Source organism: Athene noctua, chromosome 23 (assembly GCF_965140245.1).
Source record: "Athene noctua chromosome 23, bAthNoc1.hap1.1, whole genome shotgun sequence".
NCBI lineage: Eukaryota > Metazoa > Chordata > Aves > Strigiformes > Strigidae > Athene > Athene noctua.
Window position 1 is genome coordinate 1,654,237 of NC_134059.1, and position 27,918 is coordinate 1,682,154.

Genomic DNA, 27,918 nt, shown 5'->3' on the forward strand with positions numbered 1-27,918 from the left:
ATTTACTAGGAGCAGCTGCCAGAGCAAGCAGAGGAGCCGGTGCTGCCCTTGACCTGGGGCTGCACTGCTGGGTGGCGGGAGCTGCTCCGCAAGGGGCGAGGGGCTGAGGGGCCGCCAGCTTAGCACCAGAACTAAGGGATTTGCAAGGAGATTTCGGGAACAGGGAAGGGGGCAGAAGCGGCCACCCAAAAGGATTGGAACCGTCCCCTACGCCAGCGGCCAGCAGCAGATACTTAAGGGAAGCGTAAGGAATGGGACCAAGTGCTGCACCCGCTGCTCCTGCAGGGACCAGCCTGGGGACTCGACCGGGCGCAGGTCAGGGGCCGACCCACGCAGGACTCACCTCACGGGGCTGCTGCTCCTCTGGCCCCGACAGCAGCTCCCAGGGCGTCTGGGTCGCCTCCGAAGGGACTGTCCTTCCTCTGCTCGTGTCTTCAGCAGCTCTCCCTGCGCTACCCCCCCTCTCCCCTGTTGTCACAGAGTTCTGGCTGCTCCCCCTCAGCTTTCACACCGCCTGCTCTGTCCCCTCCTGCAGCCTGTCCTGGCCCCCACAGCCCCATCCCAGGAGCTGTCAGGTGTTGCTGGGTGCCCAGGCACAGCTCCTTGGCTCCTGCAGACCCGCTCCACCTCGGCTCTGAGCTCAGGGATGTTTCTGCCTTCAGCTCCTCTCCAAAGGACGTGGGAACAAAAGATGTGCTGTGCCCCCCTGCCCCCCGCCTCGCCCTGGTCCTCGGCACCTCCCCTCACACCCCTCCTGGCTGGCCCCTCGCCCGCAAGCTCCATCGGTTGCCCCTTCCCCGTCCCCCCAGAGCCCTAGAGCCCCTCCCTCAGCTGCCACCCCGGCCCTCTCTATCTCCCCCCGCTGCTCCCATCACCCTCCCTGTGCCCTGTCGACCCCCGGTTCTAACCCCAGCAACCGTCCCCGCCCCAGGCCACCTCTGCTCCCCACTCCGCAGTGATCCCTCCCTGCCAAGCTCCCTTGACCCCGCTGCTCCACCCATGGCCTCGCCTCCACCTCCTGACTCTGCTCTGGCCACCCCCGCATCGTCCTACCGTGCAAAATACATCTTCTGCAGGTGCTCCTCTCCCTCAGACAGAGCACCAACACATCTTTCCCTTCCAATCCTCCCTCGTCCATGTCCTCCTCTTCTTCCTAAAAAGGACTCGCTACATCCATCCCTTCAAATTCTCCCTCATCCCATCCTCCTCTCCCTCAAACAGAGCACCAAGCACATCTTCCCCTTCAAATCCTACCTCGTCCATCTCCTCCTCTTCTTCAGAAAAAGGAATCCTCACATCTGTCCCTTCAAATTCTCCCGCATCCCCGTCCTCCTCCCACTCAGACATATCACTTGCCATGTCGTCCTCCCCTGAAGTATCTCCCTCCTCCATGTCCTCCTCTCTGTCAGACTCCTCTTCTTCTGATTCCTCCTCATCACTCTCAGACCATTCCTCAGCCCCACCCCGTCCCTCGGGCTGCATTCTGCTTTCCTCCTCGTCAAGCAATTCCCCTGCTCCTGGCACCTCCTCTTCCCCAGTTCCCCGCTCCTTGAGCTCTGCCTCGCTCTCCATCCCCTCCACCAGAACTCCCTGTTCCCCAGGTGTCATCTCAATGCCAAAGGCCCTTCCTTTCCCTATCCCCTGTCCTTTGGGATCTCCCTCTGCCATGGCACTCTCTTCAGGTGCAGATTCCTCTACCACAGGCTGACCCTCTGCCTGCAGCACAGCCACTGCTTCGTCCTCGGGCAGCAAGTCTCCCAACCATTCCACTTCTTCTCCTGCCTCTTTGGTGAAAACTTCTTCCTCTTCAACAAAATGTGCCTCCTCAATTGCTTTTGTCTCCCCTAGCATCGTCCTTTCTCGTCCCGCTTTTTCTGATGCTTCCTGCACATCAAGTGTTCTTCTTCCTTCTGCCACAAAAGTTCCGTCTGGTGCTATTAAATATAAACAAAACAACAGTTTTACTGAGAATTGTGTTAGTGTTAAGGCTGTTTACAGGGCTATTGTTAAAGATGCTATCTCTCCCAAGCAATGAGGGGACCATCGGCATGGTGACAAGACGACAGCTGGCTCTGCTGCTTCTCATCATGCACCTTTGCTCTGACTACGTTTCTAGTGCTGCTGTTCGGGCATCTGGCATAACCAATTTAAGCCAAAATGCCGATGCCCGACCATCTTTCAACTCTGACAGCTCTGCTTGCCCTCTGTACTCTCCCTCCTTCCCTCACCTGCCTAGCAGGGAGCCCAGGTGTGTCTACGAAGTAGCTATAAGCTTGGCAGTAATGTTCAAAAGTTAAGAAATAGGTGGTAAATTGCTCACGTAAAATACGCACACACAGGAAAAAGAATACTCAGCTCTTTGTGTAATTGCTTCCCATGGATTCTGTAATTACATCAGGGGAATAACACAAGGTCGATTCCTGCCCGCTGGGAATTTCACGGCAGTGCCCTCACTGAATTCTGTGCTGTGGGGTCTGTCCCGAGGCAGCCCCCCCGGCAGCCTGTGCTGCTGCACCAGTGCTCTGTACAAACACGGCACGTTCCGGTTCTTGAAGAAAAGAGAAGTTTTGTGCCACCACAAGGAACAAGAGCAACGTCTTTCCCAAGCTACCTTTCCCAAACTGTGCAAAGGCTGTCTTGCCCCAAATCATCTCCCACTCCTTTTGACTTGTTTTACCCTCCTGCACTGCTGCTGCACCCCACAGTTACTGCTTTCTGCTGCTTGCTGGCGCAACCCACTGTGCAACCAGAGCCCCTTTCTGGACGGCAGACAGAGAAGGCTCCAGGCCTCGAGGACGCTATTTGCCTGGCCCATCTCTGCCAGCCGAGTGGAGCTCGTGTCCGGCTTGCCACAACCCTCCCCCTGGCCCCGCTGCTCCCCGCGCCCACCCCTCCCTTCCTGCCCTTCAGAGCCGGGCCCGACTCGCTCCCAGGTCTCCGCAGAGGGAAGTGAAGGTGCACAAGGAGCCCAGGTGGCTGCAGACAGTGCAGGAACCAGGAGCAGGCAGGACAGGCTGGGAAGACAGTTTCCAGAAAGAGAAGGGAGGATGGGGAAGGAGAGGAGAGAGCTCAGCAGGTTGCTTCCTCCCACCAGACCCCACATCGCTAAACACTGGACCACACTTCAAAATTATAATTAAAAACTCTACATTTTGCAATACAAGAAATCATGCCTTCGTCCAAGACGCATCTTGCACCAGGTTTGTTGCTTATGTTCACTACTAGCTTTCTGTACCTTATATTTTAAATTTTTTCTTCTTTTATACATATTATATATATATATCTACATAGATATAAAAAGGCAGTTATCAATCACTACCATACTTTTACACCACTCACACTGAAAACCCTACCTCCTGAATCTGGGAGAGCTCAGGTCTACTACCAACATCAGTAACATGAAATCATTTTAAAACTTTCCAAGGGAAGTTTTGGTACAAAATGAAAACATCCCAAACTGTCATCCCAGCTCAGAGTAAATATTCCTCTCTCCACAAAAGTACAGTGTCCAAACTGTCCAGCTGCTTATACCGGACTGAGTCTAATGTAATGGATTTTGCTGGTCCCTGCAAAATAGATGCTTTGTTCACTTTGCCTGAAAGAAACCAAATGCTGTGTGGTGCATGGCATAGTCTGCCTGTTTACCTGCTTCGTTAGCAGAAAGAGCAGTTTATTTACTCTGGCTGCTGATTACAACGTATTCCCTTCTGTAAAGTGAGGTCTTGCCTTGGGCAGAATGATAACAGCAACCGTGAGGTTGTTTCAGCATTAAAGTATTCCAGATGAGGCACCGTGGCACCTGAGAAGATAACAACTAGGAGATTCGGGTCTTTCCAAAGACCACCTGCCCCCCGGGAAGCAAACAGGTTTCAACCCCGATCCAGAGGGACAACTGCCACAGAAGTCGGGCTGCCCAGGAACTACATCTTCGCTACCCTGCTCTCTGCATCAGAAACACGGATCCGTGTGAAGACCAACACATGAAGACCACCAGGCTTTGAAACTAAATGGTACCGACTCTTGTCTGCCGTCAGCTGATGGGACTGAGGCAGAAGGAGTTTCACCTGACAAAGAATTACTGAGGAAAAAGACAATTGCTGACAGACCAGAGACAAGAAGGAACCTCCAGCCTCCTGCATACACTCTCCAGATGAAAGACAACTCACCTTACAAGACTGTGCTCTTAGGCTACATAGAGGAAGGAGGTCAAAAGGCTCCCAGCTGACCAGAAAAACAAACTTGCAACACCCGGGATTAATGTGTCAACGTACAAGACCGTGCGCAACTTGCAATTTAAAAACAGTAGAGTTGGCCTGTTCCTGCCAGCTCTTAGAGCCTTAGAGGATGGCAGAAGGAAATGGAAGAGCAGCAGTGCAGACTGAAGTCAGTTTTAACCTGTGGGTTTCTTCGCTTTTCAGACTCACTGCCGCTGGGGAGCGGAAGCTTAAGGTGACCTTCCGGTACGGCTGATGGCCGCGGCAGGATGGCTGGCTGGAACACCCCCCGGGTGACAGGCAAGGCTCTTCTGTCGGGCAGACCACGCTCCCAGCAATGAATGGCTCAGGCTGCAGGGACCAGAAACGTTCTTGGAGGGAACCAAGACCGAGCTGAAGGTTCCTCACTGCCAATTAGGCCAACTGCTCACCAGGAGATGAGCTTGGGAGACAAACGGGGCGCAGCACGGAGATGGAGGCTGCAGCTCAGCTGCCCTCCATCTGTCAGTCCCACCCTGCCTGTCCTGGACATTCACCTCCCCAGGAGCCCCTGCGCTACCTGGAAGCAAAGGGAAACTCGCTAGACTCCTGCTTTCCACAGCTCTTTTCTTGACTGGCACCCAGTTTTTCATGGCCTGGATTCTTTTCCTAGGACCATTACAGCTGCCAACAAAGCAGTTGTTTACTGTAATACAGGTTAACTACACATGACTGCAGAAGCCAGCTAGTCACCACCCAATTTTGTACAAGTTAGGAGAGAAAAGAGCAGACATAGGGTTTGATAGACTAGCAAGGAAAGGGAAAGGGCAAGCACTTCTATAAAAAGACTTCAGATGAATCAGATTTCATCCCTGCTCAACAGCCAACCTCACCTTCACTGGCATCATACTCCCCACTTTCTAGGACCTCTTCTTCCACATCTGGACAGGAGTCATCAGGTTCAGAATACACGTGACGACCACATCCAGGTGCCGTTGCTGTTTCCACCTGGACTGGACTGCAATCTTCAAGAACTATCACAAAGTTACAAAAGAGGAAGCCGGAAAGAGAAGCCATTAAAAAGCAAAAGGCGTGAGGCACAAATGACTGGGCAGCCACCACCTGGCAATGACTCTGGCACCTCCAGCCTGCCCCGGACTCGCGCCTCTGTTGTGACAGGAGGTGTGTTCACAGTCCCAGAAAACACCACCGCTCCCAGACACTGACGAGAGTACAAACAGACAGAACCACTCCAACGTGCAGATTACACACTGCACCAGGGGAACCGTCAGCGATTCTCCCCAGTTCATTCACAGGCTTATGGTCCACAGGGATTTGAATGCCAAGGTCCCTCTTACACGCTCTTTATTTATGTCCGACTCATAATATTGTATGCAAAAGTCACATCTGTGGCACCTCAGTTATCTGGATTTTATTCTGGACTCTGTATGCTGGCTGAACTGACCCAAGGGGCCCAACGGGTTCAGACACTCTTGAACAAGCGTCATCATATGCTGAACTAAGATGAGACAAAATCTGTCCACAACACGCACTCATAAAGATCCAGATCCCATTGCTATTAGCGCGTTATTTCTGCCAAAGCAGCACTCATAGCTTACAAGAGGATTAGTGTACTGATTGCTGAAACACAGAAACGTAGCATCCATGCCCAAAAGCTTGCTATCCAAAATCTTGGTCTACCAACACTAAGACACATACTTAAGCTTAAGCGAGTATTTCTTTGAAAAAATTACAGGCCCAAGGCTCGGCAGATGACCTCAAAGCACAATAAATGTACAGAGCATGTGGAATTTCAGGACACACGCAGATGAAAGCTGAAGCCAACAACAGTGAAATGGGGTCATGTTGTCTTGGAGAATTTGTAAATAGAAAGAATGGAAAAGACCTGCTTAAGGATGTGCAAAAACGCATAGCTAAACGCATAGCTAAAAAAAATGGTGTTGAATTAAAGAAAAACTTTTAAAATAATGAATATCCAGAAACATCTTCCACTGTGGAGAGCTATTAGGCACTTTACCGGTCTCCTAAAAAAATGGAACTAGTAGTTGCTACTAACGCTGCTTGGAATATTTCCACCTATACTACTTTCAGGGAGTCCTTCATTCAAGCAGAAAGCTCTTCTTGCCCTCAAAATTACCAATGAATTCTTATGTTTCATGAATTTATTATTACTACTCCGTTGGGAGAAACCCACATCTTTTTTATCCCTTCTCTCCACCTCTTCTGTTCAGTGGTGGGGAAAAAAGTAGTAAGATTTCATTTCAAAGGGGAAAATATCAAAAATCAACAAATAGGAAAGAGAAAGAATGATCATCACACACTGCTAGAGCTTGAGAGGCAGCTGAGTAAAGTCACAGAGAAGTTCATAATGCCATGCACTAACAAGCAGAAAATCGTACTGATTATTCCTGAATCACAAGCTATTTCTCATTATCACGAGAGAACAAAAGTTAAGATTCTTTTTGATCACTGCAATGATTTTATAAGCAAGGAAGTTTCAAACCTAATTGGAATTTCTGGTGGACTTTATACTTTCTGTAAAAAGACTGGATCTTCCTTGCAGCTGCAACCTTTTCACAACGAGCTGTATTGCTTAATATTGCCATTGCTTAATTCACCCAGAAATCCAAATGTGAAAGTTTCCGTTTAACTCGAGAAATGGTTTGCACATTAGGACTGTCAAATGTAAGGAATGTAAAGTAACTGATTTTGAAAGAGCAGGAAATGGAGAAATCCTGGTACATTATGACAAGCAAGAGGCACAGAAGTCAGCTCAGGATCTCACAAAGCCATAGAGGAGAAAAGTTAAGAAGAACTAAAACACTGCCCCAAGGAAGAGGCAACGACGTGGTGAATGGAATGCTGCTGTTCATCTAAGAAATGAGAACTTGCCTGCGAGTTTTCCATGGGATTACTGATGAAGATAATCCCAGGCAGGCAGCAGGGAGAGCCGAGCTGACGGCATCTCCTCCCTCGGCCAGCACGGGCCAGCAGTGCGGCAGGGGACGCCGCCGAGGTTCTGGCTGCTCGGGGCCATTAAAGACAGCACTGCTAAACCACCAGGAGGCACGGTGGGTGTGCCGGGGGCTTCTCAGGTGAAAGCACCTATCCTCCGAAGGTGTGAGTGGTCTCGGACGTCAGTGACCGCTGACATTAAGTGCTGATCTGCCCAAGTATTTAGAGCTAATTTGCCGACTGGCTCCAGCTCCACTTCTGCACCGGTGCACTTCAGCAAAGTCTGCTGTGAGCTGGCACACCCTTACACTGCCTGTGGGTTTTGCTGCATTTCAGTGAGGATGGTTGAATTAATAACAGATAAAACAGCTATCTTTTCCCAATTCAGTAGGAATTGCATGCTTTTTCATGTGTTTTCCCCTTAACATGTACCGGGCACGCGCAAAATGTAAAACGTGCATAAAAAAATGTAAAACAGTCATCAGGTCAACTTCTTTAAGCCTCAGTATGAAAAAATCTAACCTTGTTCATTGTCCCAGAAGTCACTGTCAGAGTATTTATCATCTTCATCCTTCTCACTGTCAGAGACCTCCAATGCCTTCTCTGATAAGGTTTCACTCTCCTTTTCAGTGTCCAAGTCAGGTTTTTCATCACCTGAGGGTGACTCTGATGTTCCACTCATTTGATCGTCAATCTGTCTCTCTTCTGCTTCAATATCATCATCGTACTCTAAAATACAAGAATCATACTGTGAGACGGAATTCACAACTAATAAAGTTCTTTTTAAGCAGGCAGAGGTTAACTTCATCAGTCTCCTTTTGCCTGTACATTTGCTCTGTCTTTTTAATGCCATGAGAGAATCTAGGACCACAGATGGAAGAGTAACAGCACATTATCATAAAAAAGCATCGTATTCTTCATAAACAGCATAGCAAAAAGCACTAAAGCTACTGAATGATGCATCAAGTGTGGTCAACACATTAAAAACAACAAACAAAACCATTAGCCACTGAAAGGACTAGAAAAACTGAGAACTGGGCAAACTCAGAGAGAAAATGCCACACAGTCTCTTGTTACAGGAGAAAAAACTGTTGCCATGAAGAAAAAATGCCCGCAACAGAGAAAACTGGAGAAAGATATCTACTGCAGCACAAAGTAAGACAAATGTGGATTGACATGGCTAATCAGCAAAGCAGTGGCTTACAAACTGAATGAATTAAATCAATACAGGCAAAGGGTGCTGCGCAGGAACACTCTGCCACCGCACTGCTCCCGTACCTCCTTCAGCTCCCACGTGAAATCCTCATACAAATGAGGCTTACAACAGATTTACCATTTCCACACCAACATGGTCTGGATTCCATCCCAGGCCACGAGCCTGACAAGCTGTAGTAGCTCACAGACAGCTCTGCTCACATCTGTAGTACAGACTGGCCCCACGCGTACGCATTAAAGAATCCTCCCCTGCCCAGCCGAGCTGCCGCGGTTGGAACCCCAGGCACCAGCGCACGGTGATGTCAGTGATTTCCCCGTGACATTCAGTAATTCCACTGCCACCACCAGCTCACTGCGCGCGCAGCAGAGAGGCAACAAACCCAAACGGTGCAGGAGAGCTGCCACCGCTGACACACCAGCTGTCCCTCATGGCCATCACTTCTCACCTTTCAGATTTTATTGCCCGCCTCTTTTTCTTTCGATCGGTGCTTTTAAAACACTGAAGTGACAGATGCCAGGGACAGAAATAACGCGTATCTGATGCAGAACCAATTAGGCAGATAAACAGTTACCCAGACAATGAGAATTAAGGGAATAAGGAGATTTTTTTTTTCTGTGGGGTAATACCCCACCTCCTCCCTACAGAACAGCCCCGTCTCTCTCCAGCCCCAGAGTGCCAAGCTGGGCACCCCTGTGACAAGCCACTCCGTTTGGGCACTCACAGCCACAGCAGAACAGAGAGCAGAGCCTCCCATCTCCACAAACTTAACTCCGCCCTTGCCTTACAAGAGTGGGCATCGTGCACAGGAGGTTTAGGATTCCTGGCACGTGCCCACCGGGTGCAGGGCAGCAGCACGTCAGAGCCCCCGCAGTGGGACACCCCTGGCAGGGGCAGCCGAGGCTCCAGATGAGCACAGCTCAGCACCAGCGGCTCTGGGCCCGCACGGACGCGGCTGGGCTCAGGGAACACCGGGCACCGGAAAGATGCTGCTTCTGGAGCCGTTCCAGGCTGCTCTGCAAGGGCACCGCTTGGCATCCAGGCGGGAGGGCACCGAGGCGGCCACCCCCCTCCATGCCGGGGGGACGGGGTTGTACCCCCTTTACACTGGTCACTCCCGCAGGCCTGTGAGCAGGGCTGGGGACAAGAGGGGCAGGCACAGAGGACACAGCGGGGAGCCAGCCCAGCAGCCCATGAGCTGATCCGCGGGCACGCCGCGGTGCTCCCACAGCCTCGGGGACGGGCGGGAGCGCAGGGAGCTCTGCACCATCTTCCCACGCCCGCTGAAAACGCCAGCACAGGGGGTCTGTGAGCTGGAATGAGGGGTGTCATCGGTGGAATCACTCCTCCTCACAAGTGACAATCTCCCAGCCATCGCCTCTTCCCAGGATCCCAGAACACAATTCACCTTTTACTGGTGCTATGGGATTGCACTCACGTCAGAGAGATGGGAATTGGGCTCCCATTATGCACTTTTCCTTCTGGAGTAATAAGCAACATGATGTGATGGAGCAAGTCAGAAAGAGACAACCCCCATTTAAGGACAGTTTGCTACCACTACTACTACTACTACTACTTTATTAACCACACGTCTCTATACGAAATTCACCTATGCTACAGTATTTTGTTAAATTAGTTCTCTAAGTTCCTTCTACCATAATTTGCAGAAGTCACTCTAACCTCACTTACAATCATGAAACAGTAGATCCACATTTAGTCTGGAGGCAGATGGTATAAAAGATGGTATAAAAATCCCTGGATCCATGTATCTTGACTGAGCTCAGCTGAAGTCATTTTGATGCCACACCAACATTTTAGCCAAAAGAAAAAAAGACGTTGCCAGAATCGATATGAATTCTTTGACTCTGCACCCTTACCTCCTTCCAGTAGTCTGCCTTTGTACATACACAGGTTCTCCCCTCCACAGTGCTGCCTGTCCCCAGCAGCCTTGCCAGGTAAACAGAGATTTTTCCCCACCAAGGCCACGGTGACACGCGCGCCGCTGCGTACCAGGGACCTGGAGACGACGCCAGAATTCTGTAGCAGGAAATACACAAAAAAAATGCAGTCAGCTTCCAACTCTAACAGAAGGTGAACACAAAGAGCATGTATGTGTGCCGTACACTTGAGGCTGCCAGTCTTTTAAGACAGGCCTTGAGCTGCTTAAATTGGGAACTGATTTGTAATATGCAGAAGGGCAGGAAAAGATTTCAAACTGAAAATCCACTGCATCGAATTGCCCAAAATTGCAGGGACCATGACCCACATCGCGCCTCCCAATCCAGGGTTCCTACCATTTCCTTCACAGGAGTTAAAACTGGCTGGAGGTCTAGTGTAACAGATGAAGGTTCGTACGCTCAAGGCATTTCAGACATGGTCAGAGACAGGATCAGACTGACTACACCAGAAGGTGTTAAGTAAGAGATCCCATGGTTTTTCTGTTCAAGCACCTTTTTTCCCCCAGCTGATGAAAAACACCAAATGTTTTAGTATATACAGAGATGGGTGGCAGTTACAGATTTTAATAGTTAGGGATTTTATTTCTTTCAAAAATTCAGTGAATCTTTATGCAAACTAGGTCGACACATCTTTCAGCATTAGGCAAATACACCAACAAGGAAGATTATAGACCTGTACATAAACAGAGATGTAGACAGAGCTAACTTACCTTCCTCGGAGGGTGCTCTGCCTCAGTGGGCACACTGACGGGACACAATTTTCTCCCTCTGGTTACCTCACTTCTCACTGTGTTTCCACGTTTTTGCTGGGGTGGAGGTGGTGCCGGTATCAGGCCGGTGTTAACGACGGGAGATAAACTGGTCATGTATTTTACCGCATTTGGACCTTTTACTTCGCTCCTTTCCTCCTGTGAAAACATATAACCAGGTTAAATAGGTTATGCAAAACCAGCGACCGAGCGTATTGAACCAACCATGGTTTGATGGCTCTTTACACCTCGTAAGACACATGCTTCTAGAACAGTTCCATAACTGAGTGCTTGCAATTTTGTTCAGGAAAAGATTTCTGTGCTAAAACCCTTTCTTTTAATTTGCAAAGCAACAGGCAGATTGCCTGGGAGCATCACCCCCATAGCTATATACAGCACTGTGAGCCGGGTACTGCTTGTAGTGCAGGGTTCTGATCCCCAGCAGACAGAACCCCACGGCACTGCTGCGCTCCCTCCGCTGGCAAGCAAGTTCCAAAGCAGCCAAGGTCTCCCAATAGTAACGTCATTTGGCATCAGTTACACAAGATGTGGTTCAAAACGCTTCTCTCCCATTTGTAGTGGAGGTCTCGTCCTCCTTCAGATGAAATGCAAACAGAGGCCCAGGGCCCTGAAAAGCAAAAGGCAACTCTAGAGAATAAATTCCACAAACATCGTGTGCTCTGGGTCTGAGGTCTGCATCATGTCTGCATAACCTGTGACTGATCCGGCTGTTTTGTCAGCAGGGAGCATGAAGCAGAAAGTGCCGGCAAATTCTTGGAGAAAGGATGGTGCCCATCACAGTAAGAGCAAATGCAGGAGGGAGCTATTCGTCCAGTGTCTGCCAGGCAGCGGTCACAGCCCCATTCCGAAATCCTCCAGCCCCATGGAACTCCTAACACAAAACCAATTACACCATGTTTTCCTAGAAAAAAAGCCCAAATCTCACCTGAAAGTAACTGTGTATGTATCAAGATCATGTCTGGCTACTCCAAAAAGCTCTCATTCTCTGAACCTGCCAGTGTGACTTAGCAGGAGGAATGGTAACAAGAAAAAATAAAGGAGGTTTTTTGTTACTTTGCAGCTGTAGATGAAGGTGAAAACTTGTAAGGCTCTGTGGAAATATTCCTGAGTTCTTGGTGTTAACCAGGTGGCTGCCTCCCTCTCGACATAACAGATAGTCTATGTGGAGGGAGAAAATTATGCATGCAGAGGTTTTATACTATAAAAGATAAGCCACCACATTTTTCCTCACTGTGATCAAGAACTGGGCATTAGACCAGTAAGTCAATGTCTTGAAAATTAAGGGGAGGTTAACAAGGAGAGTTTAAATAAAAGCTGATCACCATTTGGAAGGCATGTTGCCTGCACTAACCAGGTCTGGGAACTACAGTACTAAAGCAGTATTATAAAGCTGTCCCTAAAAGGACTTTATTTTCAGAATGAAATATGGCCTCACCCTGCTGGCAGGCTGTAGACTGAGTTGAGGTGCCAGGCACTTCTTTTTAGATGTTGAAGTATTTACAGCCCCCACTGCAGCACAGATGGGAAGTGGTGGGAAATGGAGTGAGTGCTGCAGATCCCCTGGAGCTGCATGTGGTCGCCTGGAAGTCTAGAACAGAATAGAGAAAACAGCTACAAAATCTCAGCGTATAGTTTCCAGTGCAGAACAGCATCATGAGGGGGGGGAAAAAAAACCAGCACCGATTGAGATATTTGGAAGTGATGAGTGATTCTCAGGTACCTTCAGGAAATTACATTTTCTAGTCTGCCTCCAAAGAGCCAGGCCCCTTTAGGCATCTTTCATTAAGCATCCAAATACTGGAGCATCCAGAATAACTCTTGACCATAAATCCAGGTTTTGCTACTGTCTCTTCACAGTGCAGCCTTGAAGCAAACACGTGAGCTCACAGACACTCACAGGAACGCAGCCACGTGCTGCCTTTTGGTGCCTTCAGCACACGCACACTGAGAGAACGCACCACCAAAGCAGGCCTATTTTTGTGCAATACTCTGCATTTTTGTGACTTTTTTAGTTCAGCTTTTCTTTGTATACCCCTCAGAACACCAAGTTAAAAACCTGTTTATCCGAGTTAACTTGCTGCCTTAGAACAGGCAGACTCCTTGGATCAGTGTTGATGTGACGATGTCCACCACCACACACAACTACAGGCCCAAGTGTCCTCTTTCTGGAGAGGAGGTTATTCAGGACTGAAAATCTCACTGCAGTCTGCACCCATGATCATCACTGAAATCGAGAACCGGTGAAAACTGAACCATATATTTGGCCTCTGACCTTAGACGTTAGTATCCTTATATTTCAAGAGTATATTAACATTCCTTCTCTGCCTGTTAACAGAGAGGAAGAGGTTTCTGAGCCAGAGCTCCAAAGCACAGCCTTCTGCATGAGCTTTCATCTTTCTTCACCCCTTCACCTCTGTTTTCTAAAAGACCTCCATTGCTCTCAGGATTTTAGAATGCGTGTGAACGCACCTACAGCCGCAGCACCCATTAACAATACTTAACGTACTGACACCGGCCTAGCTTTGGGCGACAAGGCAGAGAAAAGGGAAGGATTAAAGCAGGTTTATCACAAAGATTTTTTTTTTTTCTACTTTCTGATGTGCCATTCCTGCAGCATCGGCTTCTGCAGACTTCTCTCTAATGAGACAACCCTGCAAACAGGAGGTTGGCCCCAGGGGATGAAGGATGGGGCAGTCAGACCTCACAGGCCTACGTGCACGCCTGCGCTCTGTGTGCTCACGCCAGCGCCTTCGGGGTGGCTGCTAAAACTCACCTGTTGTTGGGAGCGACCAGTTGCTTCTCTGCCAAGGGGAGGGAAGAGCCCACGATGATTTCTTGGACCGGGTGGTGGATGAGGGGAGTGCATAAAGCTGGCATTTCCCACCGGTCTTCTGGATGGTCCCGCCTAAAAGAAGAGAAATTTATGTCTCTGAGGTACTAAATTGTGGGAAAGAAGCACATCAGCATCGGCCTGCCAGCTCTAACAGCAACGTCTGAGCTTGCCTGCCAGCTGTCTTTCACTGGACAGCTGTGACACTGGGACGCCTGGTTAAGGAAGGAAAGGAAATCACGGGGAGAAGGAGAGAGACAAGGGACAAGACTTGTTCCCACCTCTGACTCATTTCCCTGCAGTCCTCTCCAGCTGCTGATCCTCCTAAATTCAATCATCTGCCTGTTTCTCCGTATCTCCTGATTCTTGGCTTGGCTGAAGGTCTCTTAAATCTGAGTGCATCTGACACTTCCTTGCTCTGGCTGCTGCCCCTCCCTCCCTTTTCTTTTCAAAAGCCCCACACTGGGCTGACGACCCTTCTGCAGACAGACAGCTCTGTCTCTCATCCTCCCTTGCTCAGTCATCTGTCTTTCTTCTTTTCTTTCAGATTAGCTACTCAGCCAAATTCACTGAACGTGTGAGCTGAGGATTAAATTACTCTGCTAATTGCAGCCAGGTTCCTGTGTCCTGGTCAATGCATACCTCTATGCCAAGGGCCTTACGAAACACGGTGCCAGCCAGGCCCTCCCGTGTGTATCTCAGGTGTTCCTCCTCTATAGTATTCAGCTGGCATTCCTTCTCAGGTAGGATTCTTCCACTCCCCGAGATCTGCCATAAACAAATAGAATGTAACTAAGAAGGACAAGACAGGACAGGGTGTGTTTTTAAACAGAGCCCAATTCCCCAGAAAGGCTACTTTCTCTTCCCAGTCAGTTACCACCGCTGCTTCTGCCACGGTGCTGGAACTCACCTTCCGAGCACAGAATTGTCGTTTCTTTGACCCCGGGGACCCCATCAGCCAACTGAAGAGGGCAGGAGAGCCCCAGTCACATTTCCTAAAAGCTGTGGGCTCAGCCTTGCTCTTCAGGGGCCGCTGCCCAAGTCAGCGGAGGGCAATTAAATACTTGCCTTCCTACTGCGTAGGGGTTGCATCTGCCTGTGCTAAGCAGAGTCACACCCAGGAGTGCATAAGTATTTTTCAAAATGTCCAGCACATTCACCTTGACCAAATCCTTCAGTTTTCCATTGAAGTCTTTTAAAAAAATAACACTGAACCTATTTAAACAGCTATTAGAGTCAAAGATGCTTAGATGTCACATTTTAAAAACCTAAGAGAAACAGTAACCTAAGAGAATCAATGCTGCTGCGGGATACGGTGTAGGGGAGAACTTTGGGATCGTGTGGCTTTGATCTGGCACAGCAGAATTGCACGTGTTTGGCTGGTCAAATTCTTACCAATGACAACGCATACTTCTAAGAAATGAACAACAGGACTATCAGTGATTTGACTTGTGCAATATTAAGAGAAACAATTCATTCTTTTCTTTTTTTCTCAGAAAAGGAAATTTTTCAATCTCACCAGTCCTGATCTCTGATGATGTTGTCTTATCCAGGTATTGCTGACGTACTTAGTCAAGTGTTTGTCCTTCAGTCTGTCGTAGGTTTTCAGTAATCTGAAATAAAAGCAATACAGATGCATATAAGTCCCTTGACAGCCAAATCATTACAGCTTCATTTACAAAGACCTGCCCAATCGTTTGCTGCACAAAATGCTGTCTCATTGAACCATGCCCAACATTTTGCCAGGTAAATGCCCATCAGATTATGTAAAAGCAACATCTTACGGCCTCCGGAGGATTCCCGTCAGAAACAAGGGACGTCTACAGCAGACAGAGCAGCTCAGCACCGAACGGCGTAGCACCACCAAGGCACAGGCTCCAGCAGAGCCCAGCCCTGGAGGTCTCCTCCAAGACCAACCCCCGCAACAGCCTCCTCGGATAACGGACTCTTCCGAGATTTTAGAGCGCGCTTCCGAGGCTTGAGAGAGACCGACCAGACAGCACTGCCCCCACTCTGAAGGGCTGTTCGGTCCAGCAGACTCCCGGGACTGCCCTGCTGTAGAGGCCAGAAGGGTTGGGCCGGGCTCCTCTCTGCTGGGCTATTCCCCTTCCCAGAGCCCTGGCACAGGGGTGCCAAGTCCTCCTCTGTATCCAGAGCAACAAAAATGAATGCAAGGCCTCCTCAAGTCTCTTCCAGTTCCCATGTCAATATGCTCAAGGTTCTCTAATGCGTACCTTGAACAATCCAAAGTGAACAAATTCACCTCTCTCCTATTTATTGGTGAGAAGCTGTAAGACCAACAAAGGAAGAACCAGACCACGCAGCCCATCCAAGCAGGACCCTCCCCTGCTCTACCCAAGGCACGTCCTGCATCCCTGGGAAGCCAACAGAGCTGAACCATCACAGCTACCAAAGAGCAGAGGTTCCAAAAACTCAACCTCAGGTATGAGCTGAACGAACACAAAAGCTGAAGCATCCATAATTAGCAGACACAGTTTTAAGTAGTTCTTAATACAACCTTATTTGACTTCACCCTCTGGAAGACAGGAGAAATAACCAAGGAAGTGACAGTAGGCTTCAGTTTTTAATACTCTAAGTCCGCTCACATTTGTGAGCGCATAAATTTATTGCATAATACGTTCAGTCTGACCTTTGGGCTCTCTAGGCAGGTTGTGTTTTAATTACACAACAAGAGATTGAACTCCTTTGCTTCCTTTGGCTTTACATTTAAATTCCACTGTACCTGTATTACACACCTTTCAACAGGATAATTCAAGATAAATGTCTGTTGCTATGCTGAATTACCACACACAAAGGTGTGCTCAACAAAAGAACAAACAATTTAAACAAAAGAAACCAAAAAACCCAAAGAGATCATGGATTTACAGGAATTTTATCTGCGCTTTCCCAAGAATCTCACAGGTAGCCTACCAACAATAAATTAAACTTTAAACAAACAAGTTAGTTCACCCTGTTATGCACATTGATGAAACACCGGTACTACAGTAACTGTTCTACATTACTTTTTGAATCCACTGCTTGCATTCGCTTTGAAACCACCAGATTACATTGGTTCTGCTGAGGATTGACTCATGCTATCACCTGGCAGCTGCATACAGCAGCAGAGGAGAAAGTCAATCCAATTCCTTTTCATTGACTTCCTTCCATCTAATATTTCAGGGACCATAAAAGCAGCTAAAATGCAACTCCCACCTGAGCAGAGGGATGTAGTAACTTCAGTTTCAAAGAAGTCTGTACCTGTATTTTCTCATTTAAATGATGAACGGGCTGGTCCTCAAAAATGCTGAATTCAATTCAAGGTTCAAAAAGGTACTGGAGGGAAGGAGGAAATGTTTGGGGCCTCAACCAAGACCCATCAAACCGCTGGAAAGAAGGCAGCTGGATGCCCTGGGCTTCGGCAGAGGCACGGTGCGGCGGGCAGCCCGAGCTCTCTGCCAGGGAAGGCCCCTCTCGCCCAGGAGAGCGGCACAGGGCCACCGCACGGAACACGCCGGGCGCTGGCACCCGCGCAGCACGGATCTGGGCTCATTGCTGGCTCCACAGAGCAACGCAGCCTGGGGCTTGTGCAGCGCCTCCCCAAGAGCAAGTTATCGGAGAAACGTCACGGATTTCCTACCTCCATGACTGTCAGAAACAAGCTCTTGAGCAAAGCCGACCCCTGGTCTCATTTAGTCCTCTGCTCCTGCACATGTTGTCAGCAAAGGGAAAACAGAAGTTCATGTCTGAGAAGCTTTCTTCCAGAGATTTAAATATTTAAGAGCTACATACGAATGTCACCCCTAAATCCTCTACAAGAAATATAAGTGCAGAACTGACAAAAATGTGTGTTAGGAAAACAGACAGCAAAGGAGGAGAATCAGTCTTAAACAGTACTGTACAAAATGTTTGTTACAGCGGTATCATAGTAAGCCCAAAAAGTCTTTTTTAAAATTTTTATTTCTGGGACTCCTTTTTCTCTGCTGTTTATCCTGTTTCTTCTTCTCTCTACAAATACTTGGTATTTACAGGAATTGCTGAACAATTTTCCTAGCACAGAAGCTAGACCGACTGATCTGTAGCCTCCAGGACGAGAGTCGAAGCTCTTCTAAAAAATAGTATCGCATTTGTTTCTCTGGTATCACAGACAGTAACTTCACATCACTGATAGTTCAGTAATTTCATTTAAGGTGATTTAAAATGCTTGGATGTACACTGTTTGTTCCTGATTCTTTTTTTTTTTAATTTGCTGAAAATCCTCCTTCACCTGCACCTAAATTTGAGTCCAGTTCCCCAAATTCATACCAAATCAAGACTGACTCAAATGAGGCAATCTCCTCAAAATTCTTCAGCGGGGATGTTCCAGATGTAGCACTTTTACTACAGAGTTGCTGAGAAGTGGTGACATCCCCTTTTAGCAATACCTTTTCAATGGGCATCCACTTTTTAAACCATAAATGTTCTTTACCTTGCTTACTATCGTAGATGAGAATATACTTTATATTAAAGATTAGATTTTTGGAGTTTCAAAGGAAAAGGTCACCATCAAAATTATCTCTGCTTCTCACCTGTCTAGAATGTTGAAGTGAGGGACCATATACCATGCGAAAAAGGAATATTCCCCAATTTACATATCCCTTGCATTAACTGGCCATTCTACTGAAACAGAGCAAATTGGGATTACAAAAACAAACACAAACCAGAGCTGAGCTGATGACCAGGATTTTAGACAATTAAGGAACTTTCCACTTGGAACTCCGTATTCAGCAGGATTTGCATTGTAGTATCACTGCCACTATTATTTATTACCAGTATCTGGTTTTTCTCACCTTGCAGTGCACAACACACTGTACTCAGGGCCAGGGCTGTGTATCACAATGATTTTTAAGACTGCTCTTGCTCATTTGAAAGGATATCAAGACAAAGTCACAGCAGGCATCCCGTGTCAGTTTTGTAAAGCAAATCTTTGCAGTTAATAATTACAGGGCAATTAAATCAGTGACTGCTCCCCAGAGGCATAATCTAAGAGAGCCCCAAAGCTGTAGCTCCGCACTGGTGGAGTCACGGGGAACCGGAGCCCCAGTGTCGTACGCCCCAGCTGGAGCTTTCTGCCCCTCAGCCAGCCAGCCCTGCCCTGGGGGAGACCACTCCTCACCCCAGCAACCTGCTGGATCTCACACCGTGTCTGCTGGGACACGAACAAGAAAGGCTCGTCCGGCTTTCAGGCAGGACAAGTCTCACCACAGGCTGTCAACCACAAACAGCAAGTTCAAAGTCCCCCAAGGCAGGGGCACTGGCCCAGTGCGTTCCGCTGGGGAGCAAAGACTCCTCTGAGGAGACTTTCCAGGCACCCGGCACCTGCTTGCCATTCCCTCCCTAAGAAACTCCTCAGCCACCATCACCTAGGTCCCACTTGCACAATAAAATGCTGTCAGAGTCTCCAGAGAGGGAAGCCGATGCTGGCAAGGTGGTTCTCTGCAGAACTGGGATTTGGCGTTAAATCCTGATGGTAAGGACTTTGTGAGTCCCCGCTGGGAATGGCCTAACAGGCCCATGTGGGCTTAGGACTTAGAAGATGGTGCAAGCCCATCACAGAGAACGGGATTTTGCCATCTACATGCTAGTACAGGCATCCAGAAGGTAACTGCTGCCTTTATGACACTATACAGCAAAAATCTTTATTTTGTTTGGTGCCTCCAAGCTTACGCTAAGCGGATAGGGCCAGCGGGTTCCTCTCTCTCCCAGGCCAACTATTCAGAAGATGAAAAGCCCGGAAAACAATCCCCTGTCTCCACAAAAGGAGGCTGGTGCTGTGTGAGGAGCCAGGGCTCTGTCACATGTACACTGACCCTCCTGCTCCGAGAGGGAGCCGCTGCCCATGGCTGGGCCACCCGCCGCCCCGCACTGCGCCTCAGGGACTTCACCTCGAGGAACTGCCCTGGCTTCCACAGTTGTTAACCTCGACTACTACTGCCGGGCTTGTCAGAAACCACGCCGGGACACGGCTACTGAACAAACTGACCCGAGACAGCAGGCGACATTTTGATGGGGCTTTGGAGCCCAACAATAATTAACTGGTCTCTTCCAAGGCCACCAAACCCTGAAGCACACGTACCGTTTTACTCAAGTCATAGCCACGGGAGGGAGAGGCCACAGTCTCTCCAAATCACCTCGTATCTTTGCTGAAAAATCTGCAGGACCCCTTCAGCCCTGACCATCTGACCTCAGAGAGACCACTGCTCACCTTGCCCCACGGATGCTCGGCTCACATCCACCTGGGTTTTGTCTCACAGGCTTCACACTACTTCTTTACTCTTTGTCTCACCTGACTTGAACCTTTGTCTAACCTCACTGTTTGGCTGCGCTGACACTCACAACCTGCAGCTCTGAAGCTGGACAACAACAAGGGGAAGGCCTGAGGCCACGGCCCCGCTCCCAGCACACGCCGTCACCACGGCGCAAGGGCCCGGGATGCGCAGAGGAGCCGGGTTCAAGGCGCCGGCCTGCGCCCGACGGCTCCCCCCAACCAAACCTCGCAGCCAGAACCACCGCTCTGCCCGCACCGAGCGCCGGGAAACACCTTCAGGGCTTCCAGCTGTTTGCGGTGCTCAATTCCGCATCGTTATTCTTACAGAATCGAAAGGCCGAGGCTGGGAAACGAGCACGGCTGCCCAGTTAACCCAGTTCACGCGCAAGGGGTGACCCTGACTGCACCACGGCCCCCATGTCCCCCCTGCTGCCACTGCCCAGGACTGCGCGGGAGGGACAGTGACCAGACCGGCCCCCAGACACCCCTGCTCTCCAGAGCCTGCCCGGGCCAGCCCTGGGCCCTCCACAGTCCCCCCGGAGCGATTCTGGGCCTTCTGGAGCCCTCCTGAGCGCCCCGCCTGGAGCCCCCCAAGCCCATCCCCAGGTCCCCGGAGCCCCCTCAGCCCCACTCACCACGGCGGCGAGTGGCTCAGGTCGAAGGGCCAGCGCTCCGGGCACAGCGAGAGGCAGCTCTGCCGAGGAGCCTGTTGGGTCTGGGTCTGGCTCCGGCCGCGCCTGGGAGCTGCTGGTGGCACTGGCTGCCATGTCCCGCCGCTGCTCGCCATGGCCTTGATCTTGCTCGCCGCCGCCTCCTCCTCCCTGATCGCCTCCACTGATCACCACACCCTCCTCCTCCTCACTACACGCCTCCTCCTCGCTACTCAACACCTCCTCACTACTCGCCTCCTCCTCCTTTGCTCTCTCCCCTGCCAGCCCCTCCAGCACCATTTACATCAGGAGAAATCCAGACACAAAAGGAGCAAATGGTGGCAGCAGGATCAGCTTGGTGTTACTTTACCAACACAAGGCTGAGCAACTCGGCCAGCGCTGCCCTGCAGCTGCCCCAGCAGTGGGGGTACCTCTCCCCCAGCTCTCGAGTTGCCTTTCAGCTCAGCTGGAGCATCCCACCGACGGACACGCTGGCACCAGAGCTTTGCTACTGCAGCGGGACTCACCTGAGGATGGCGTCCAGCCAAAACTCTTTTCTCTGTTGGGATCTGCAGAGACAGGAGAACCAGTATCACACCCTGCTGCCACCAACCAGGGGTCAGGCTGTTTCCCCCACACACAGTGGGAAAACCCAGACCTCTGGGGTCAGGTTCGCTTCTCAAGGATCGCAGGTACATGGCAGGCGGACGTGAGGGCTGACGTCAGGAGTGCCGGATTTGCTCGGGCCAGGAAAGCAAGTGGGAGAAGAGTGGGGTGACTCCTGTAAATGCAGGAGAGGGAAATAACACTTAGGGAGAACAGTTACTAAGATTGAAGGGTGTGAGCACCAGAAAAAATGTGTACTGCCTGGTCCTGAGTAACTTTAAGCTGCAAACTGGAAGAAAACTTCTTAATGCTTAGAAGATTTGGGTGCTGCAACAGCCTTCCAAGGGAAATAAAGAAAGGAGGTGATACAAGGAAATGACCACCTGCTTTGGCAACTTATTTACTTATAGCAACTTGTAATGATTTCTGAATATTGCTTAATAATCCTGCTTGCCCTGACAGTTCTGTGAAAGCTTACCAAGGGCCACTGTGTTCAGCAAAAATAAGAGACATGTCCTTTGAAAGCAGATGCCCTCTAACAAGTTTGGTTTTGTAGTGGATAGAGTAGATGTAGTAGCCATGTATGGGTGGTAGAACTAGTATACTGGTGGTTTTAGATAAGACAGAGGTGGCAAACCTTCTGGAACCACTCTGCTTGTTCAAGAAACTGGCTAAGAGAATCTCTGAGGAAAAGTACAAGGTGAGAAAGACTATGAGCCTTCCGCCAACAGACCCCCAGAGACGCCCCCCAGGAGGCAATGGGCAGGTGCAAAGAGAAACTGCTGACACCAGCCTCTAGAACTAACCCAGCCTCACTTATGCATATGGATATTTGTGCTATGTAATCCAATTAATATGTATATGCACAGTCTATAAGCTTTGGTAAAATGTGCCGTCGGAGTGCAACCTTCTGGAGAAAAATCTCCTCGCACCCTGGAGTAAACATACCTGCTGTATAACTCTATTCGAGTTGTAGAGTCTGTTTCCGTGAATCGGAGGAAGCAACCAGCCAACCCCTCATTGCTTACTATGGAGTTCAGGCAGCTTTTGATGGACCTGGAGATCTCTTCCAATCTCTCCTTCCTCCAAATTAACTGCCTCTCCAGGCACTGTCTTTCCAGATACATGTTCACTCTTCCCTTTTTAATTGCTCTGATGTCTTCTTGCTTGAAACACTGAACTGTTGCTGCTCAAAAAGCGCTATGCTGGCAGGACCGTTTCACTTGTGAATTGTGCTTAGGTACCAATTCAGATGATGTGGTTTCATATAGCAAGGATTACATTTTTAAATCACTTAACAAGCACAGGAAGGACTTTACCATGTTTGATCTCCTCTCCCGTTACCGCTGTCGTTGATGCAGATCCCGTGTGTGCAGTGTCCTGCTGTGGAGAGCCTGGGCCGAGGATCCCCATTACATGGTACTGGTCTGAGGGGGTCACCTGGGATGTTAAAACAATTGTGCTCAGTATCAACAGGTTAGAAAAAAGTTTAAAGGCTTTTGAAGTCAATGTTTACACACCCTAGGGTCCCACCGTGGTAAATTAAGATTGCTGTCTTTGGGTTGTGTCAGCAGCGCAGGATTTGGCCATTCCCTCTATAAGAAAAGCCAGTAACCGTCCATCTAAAACTGCCATGTAATTCAGGGTAGGACTAAATGTTGTCAACATAAACCTTTTATGAAGAACTACCTCTAGAAGTGTTACTTCCTGCTGCAAATTAGAATAAACAATAGCTCTTACTATTGTGACAAAAAAACAAGAACTTGTTCACAAGAGCAGAAGCCAAAGCATCTGGGTAGAGCAGACATGTTCTCGCTACCAGCATTGCCCAGGAAAGCCCACCAAGAAATCCCAGCAGGCTGCAGAAAATGCCCTGTCCCAGAGCGGATACACTGGAGTTAGCCTGCAGTCTTTCAATACCCAAGGATATTCCTTCAAATTTGCAGCACCAACTTCACAATCTACAGAATACTCACTACACTTCAGCCTCAAAGTCAGTTGTTATTGCAGTGCCATGAGGCCAAAACTGTTGGTCCTTAACAGCGATGAGAAAAAGGATCATTCCCACACCACTTCCCAAAATCCTGCTACTCTGAAATTTGCCTACACTGCTACAGCTACTGCTTCACTCCAACGTCCCTTAAGAAAAAAATTCTGTCATTCTTCTAGCACTTGCTCTAGACGCATACCCAAACAATACTTTCTTATTCCCTATGGATCAAGCTTTTATATTAACTTGTCTTTTTTACAATCTGTAGTCAGGTTCCTGATAAGCAGTAAAGCACCTTGTCTTGCAGGAACTCCCCTCTTCTCCCCACTCTACCCCCATTAAAAAACACACCCACTCCACCCCATGGACAGACCTTGAATCTAAACTAAAAAACAGGGCTTTGTTTGAAAACTGTCACTTAAACGGCTATCCAAAGCTGAAGTACTTCCAACGGTCTTATCTTTTCAGCATGAGGTGTCTCTGAAAAGCTTAAAGATTATGAACAATCACCTTATCCATATTTTGCCCACAGTTTAATTGCAGGGAGCGTGAGCAGGAACTTCTCTTCCTCTGGCACTAGATGTAGCATTTCATCGGTAACTCTAAGAAAAAAGTTGAAGCAAGCAGTTCCTGCTAACAGGTACAGGTCTGTTTCATGCTATGCTGGATCAATAGCTTACAGTTTATCATTCAAATCTTTGAAAACAAGTTTGGATTACTCACTTTATAGTACATTAAAAATTACAGATTACACATAACATTCAGTATCCCTCCAGGTAACTGGTGCCCCCAACACCTTTGTCATAGTTTATAGACATGATATAGCCTGTTGCTATTTTCTGCCTTTCTCCACATCTCTCTCTTCCGCTCCCTGTCCTCTTTTTTCTGTCACCAGGTGCTGCTTCCTGGCCTTATTTTCCCTCTCTCTCCTGCAGTCTGTCCCCTCTCTCCCCCCTGTCTCCCCTGCTCAGCTGCCTGGGCCCTCTCTCTGGGACTCGGTTCTGCCCCCCATCCCCTTTTGCTCTTCCTCCATCTCCATCCCGGAGGCCATCGCTGTTGTGTCCTTCTCGGACCCTTGTCCTGACCCACACCCTGTTTCTCAGTCTCCTGGGACTGCTTCCATCTTCTCTTGCTCCGTGCCCTGCTCTCTGTCCCTGCCTCTCCCTTGCTCTCCCCTCCGTCCCTCTCTCCTGCTCCCTGTCCCATGTCTCTGTCCCTCCACTCTGCTGCTGCCTTTGCTGTCTCTCGCCCCCCGGCCCGCTCACTCGCCCTGCCTGTGTCTGTCCGTCCCTCTGTCCTCCTTCCTGCCCTTCTCCTCTCGCTGTCCCTCCGTCCTGAGGCTCACCACTCTCTTCCTTCCTGCACCCGCTGTCCCCTTCCCCTCCACCCTCCTCCCGCTCTGCCCCTCTGCCCGGCTCCTCACCAGCATTTCTCCTTCCCCCACTCCCTGCCCAGCTCCCCCCCCTCTCCTCGTCCCACTGCCCGTTTCCCATCCCTCTGCCCACCGCCCGTCCCTCTCCAGCAGCCCAACGCCCTGTCCCACCTCTCTCCGCCGCTCTGTCCCTCCCTCCTCTTCTCTTTCTCCTTCTTCTTCTTCTCCTGCAACTCTTCCCCCGCCTCTCCCCTGCTCCACCGGCCGGAGCAGCCCGGGGAGGCGGCCATGGGGCTGGGGGGCGGGGCCGGGCCGGGGGACGGTGTCCGCGCAGGGTCAGACCGCGGGAACGGGTGCCCCGGGGCATGCTGGGAGCTGCAGTCCCGGGCACGGGGCTCACCGGCGGCCATGTTGGTTCCCGGCGCATGCTGGGAGCTGCAGTCCCGGGCACGGGGCTCGCCGGCGGCCATGTTGGTCTCGGGAGCTGCAGCCTTTGCTCCAGCTGCGGCCCGGCTGCGGTCAGTACTGGGGTCACCCCTGGGGCCCTTGGGCAGGTGTCGGGGTTTCTCCTGCCCGCTGGATGCCTGGGGGGCGGGGGGGCGGGCGTGTGTGCTCCTGGTCAGCTGGAGCTGGGCCCGGCCGGGGCAGGCCCAGGAGTAAAGTCAGAGCTGGGGAGGGGAGGGGGAAGGACACAGACCCCCCTGGGCACAGGCACCGGGCAGCCCTGCCCCCGGGAGCCCCCCCAGCATGTTGAGCTGTATTGAGGGAATCCAGCCTCCTCAGCCAGATGACAGAGACTGGGAGAATGACCTCCCCGCAATCCAGGAGACAGTCAGTGACCTGCTGCATCATGTAGACACACACAAGTCTATGGGACCAGATGGGATACACTCGAGGGTGCTGAAGGAGCTGGCTGGGTGCTCGCCAAGCCACTTTCCATCGTTTCCCAGCAGTCCTGGCTGACCGGGGAGGTCCCAACAGATTGGAGACTGGCCAATGTGACGCCCATCCATAAGAAGGGTCAGAAGGATGATCCAGTAAATTACAGGGCTGTCAGCTTGACTTTGGTGCCTGGGAAGCTGATGGAGCAGCTCATCCTGAGTACCATCGTACAGCACATGCAGGACAACCAGATGCTCAGGCCCAGTCAGCATGGGTTTAGGAAAGGCAGGTCCTGCTTAGCTTTGCAGTGAATTAGGCAGAATAACAAGAGAGTAGACAGAAGTTGTGGCACTGGAATAAACATTCCTCGAAGCTGACAGGTGAACAAGGACGACTGGCAAAAAGAGGCCAAACCGTGGCGATACATCAAACGTGGGAAATGGGGGCGATGTCTATCTTATTTTGTTTTGTAACAGTTTGTGAAGGAATTTTTGACATTATGCTAGAACAAATATTTGGGTAACATGGGCAAATACATCTGGGATAAAGGATATTTGTTTGAGTCTGCTGATCAGGGATACCAATTAAACTCAGACACCAGAGTGAAAAGAGCAGGCATATTTTACTAGAAATAACTAAATAATATTACAAAATAATACAGAAAACATACAGTGAGAAAAGACACAATAGTGCACTTAAATAGGAAAATACAGGGTAATGCATCAAATCATTACTACCTGAGAGAGAGAGAATAGTGATTAAGAAAGAGACATGACCACTCACATACTTTACCATCACCCAGCCCTGCAGGTGCTGGGCAGCCCCGGTTACAGCGAGGGTTTGGAGAACATTTCCCTCCAAGTGGGAAATCCTACGCGGTGCCTGCACCCGTAGCTGAGGCTTCCAGAGTCGCTGTGAGCGGGTCCAGCCTTATAGACCCAAAAATCAGCAAGCCAGAATAGCTGGCACCTTTGTTTTAAACGGAAATACCTGGCTTCAATCTCACATTAGGTTCCCCCCAGAGCCTGGCCAGGGCTCAAGGAAGAAGCTCAGGGAGTTTCTCTGTTTATCTGATGGGATTATGCACAAGATCTCACATCAGGTCTCGGGGACAGACACCTGCCTCCGTGACTCGGTTGTTCTATTCCCATACAAAGGAAGGGAAAGATACATTCAAGGTAGCTACATCCTCCATGCATATTTCATTAAGGATTACGTTCCGAGTTAGCAGTTTCAGTTCAGGGCCTGTTGCTCAGGCTTCAACACTTCCACCTTTTACATCAGGATAGGTGGTTTATTATAACTTAGTATAATACCTGTTAGCACAATGGTTATCAGTTATAAAATATACAGGATTCATCTATAGGTCAACTCTGGCTTGGGCCTATTGTCCAAGCCTTAGCACTTCAATGATCCTTTTCGAACCTGTTTAATTGGCACCCCGTTGCGGGAAAATGAAACTCATTTTGGTGGATATTGGAAACAACAGAGTGTGAATCTGACGAGCGATCAAAGCGATGACGGTTGTTTCATCACAAATATCATCTATGTTTGGCCGTCTATGCCTAACACAGCTTGGCAAAAGACAGTCATTGAGAATTTAAATCAAACAATTTCTTTCCCTTTGCAAGAATTGGATTTGTTGGCCAGTGTTGCACCTGTTGAGTATGTTAATGTTACTAGGCTGCAGTACTGTGATAACGTGGTTCCCCAAATCCAAACAGTGACTGGCACAGGAGTGGTTTGGTTTGGTGACCTGTGGCGTATTAGGTTAGCACAGGATGGACGCAAAAATTTATTTGTTGGTGTGATGGTTTGACTTTGGCTAAAGGCCAGGTACCCACCAAGTCGCTCTATCACTTTCTCCCCCCTTTTCCTCTTGTTTTTTAAACAGGGCAAAGAAGGGAAAGAAAATAAGACAGACCAACCCTTGTGGGTGAAACAAAAGCAGTTTTAACATAAACAAAGCAAAGCAAAGGTCCGCACGCGGAAGCAAAAGCAAACAGATATATTCTCTACTTCCCACGGACAGGCGATGTGGGGCCTTCTCAGGATCGGGGCTCCCATATGCGGGGTGGTTGCCTCGGAGGACCAAGGGTGACCCCACACCCTTTCTCCTTCCTCCCAGCTTTATACTGAGCAGACGTCACAGGGTCTGGAATATCCCTTGGGTC

The 27,918-nt window shown here is 49.6% G+C and overlaps 1 protein-coding gene across 1 annotated transcript; it reads right to left on the minus strand.

Annotated features, from left to right (window-relative positions):
• Window positions 1–1,167: 1,167 nt before the first annotated feature.
• On the minus strand, window positions 1,168–25,166 carry LOC141969738 (uncharacterized). Its single transcript, XM_074925816.1, has 13 exons — window positions 25,034–25,166; window positions 22,820–22,940; window positions 21,553–21,675; window positions 21,422–21,463; window positions 15,460–15,553; window positions 14,583–14,708; window positions 13,884–14,015; window positions 12,546–12,698; window positions 11,051–11,248; window positions 10,260–10,419; window positions 7,692–7,898; window positions 5,087–5,227; window positions 1,168–1,934 (listed from the first exon to the last, which is right to left on the minus strand). The coding sequence occupies exons 7-13, from the start codon at window positions 13,974–13,976 to the stop codon at window positions 1,168–1,170; spliced, it is 1,719 nt and encodes a 572-aa protein (XP_074781917.1). The 5' UTR covers window positions 13,977–14,015; window positions 14,583–14,708; window positions 15,460–15,553; window positions 21,422–21,463; window positions 21,553–21,675; window positions 22,820–22,940; window positions 25,034–25,166.
• Between the last annotated feature and the right edge of the window lie 2,752 nt (window positions 25,167–27,918).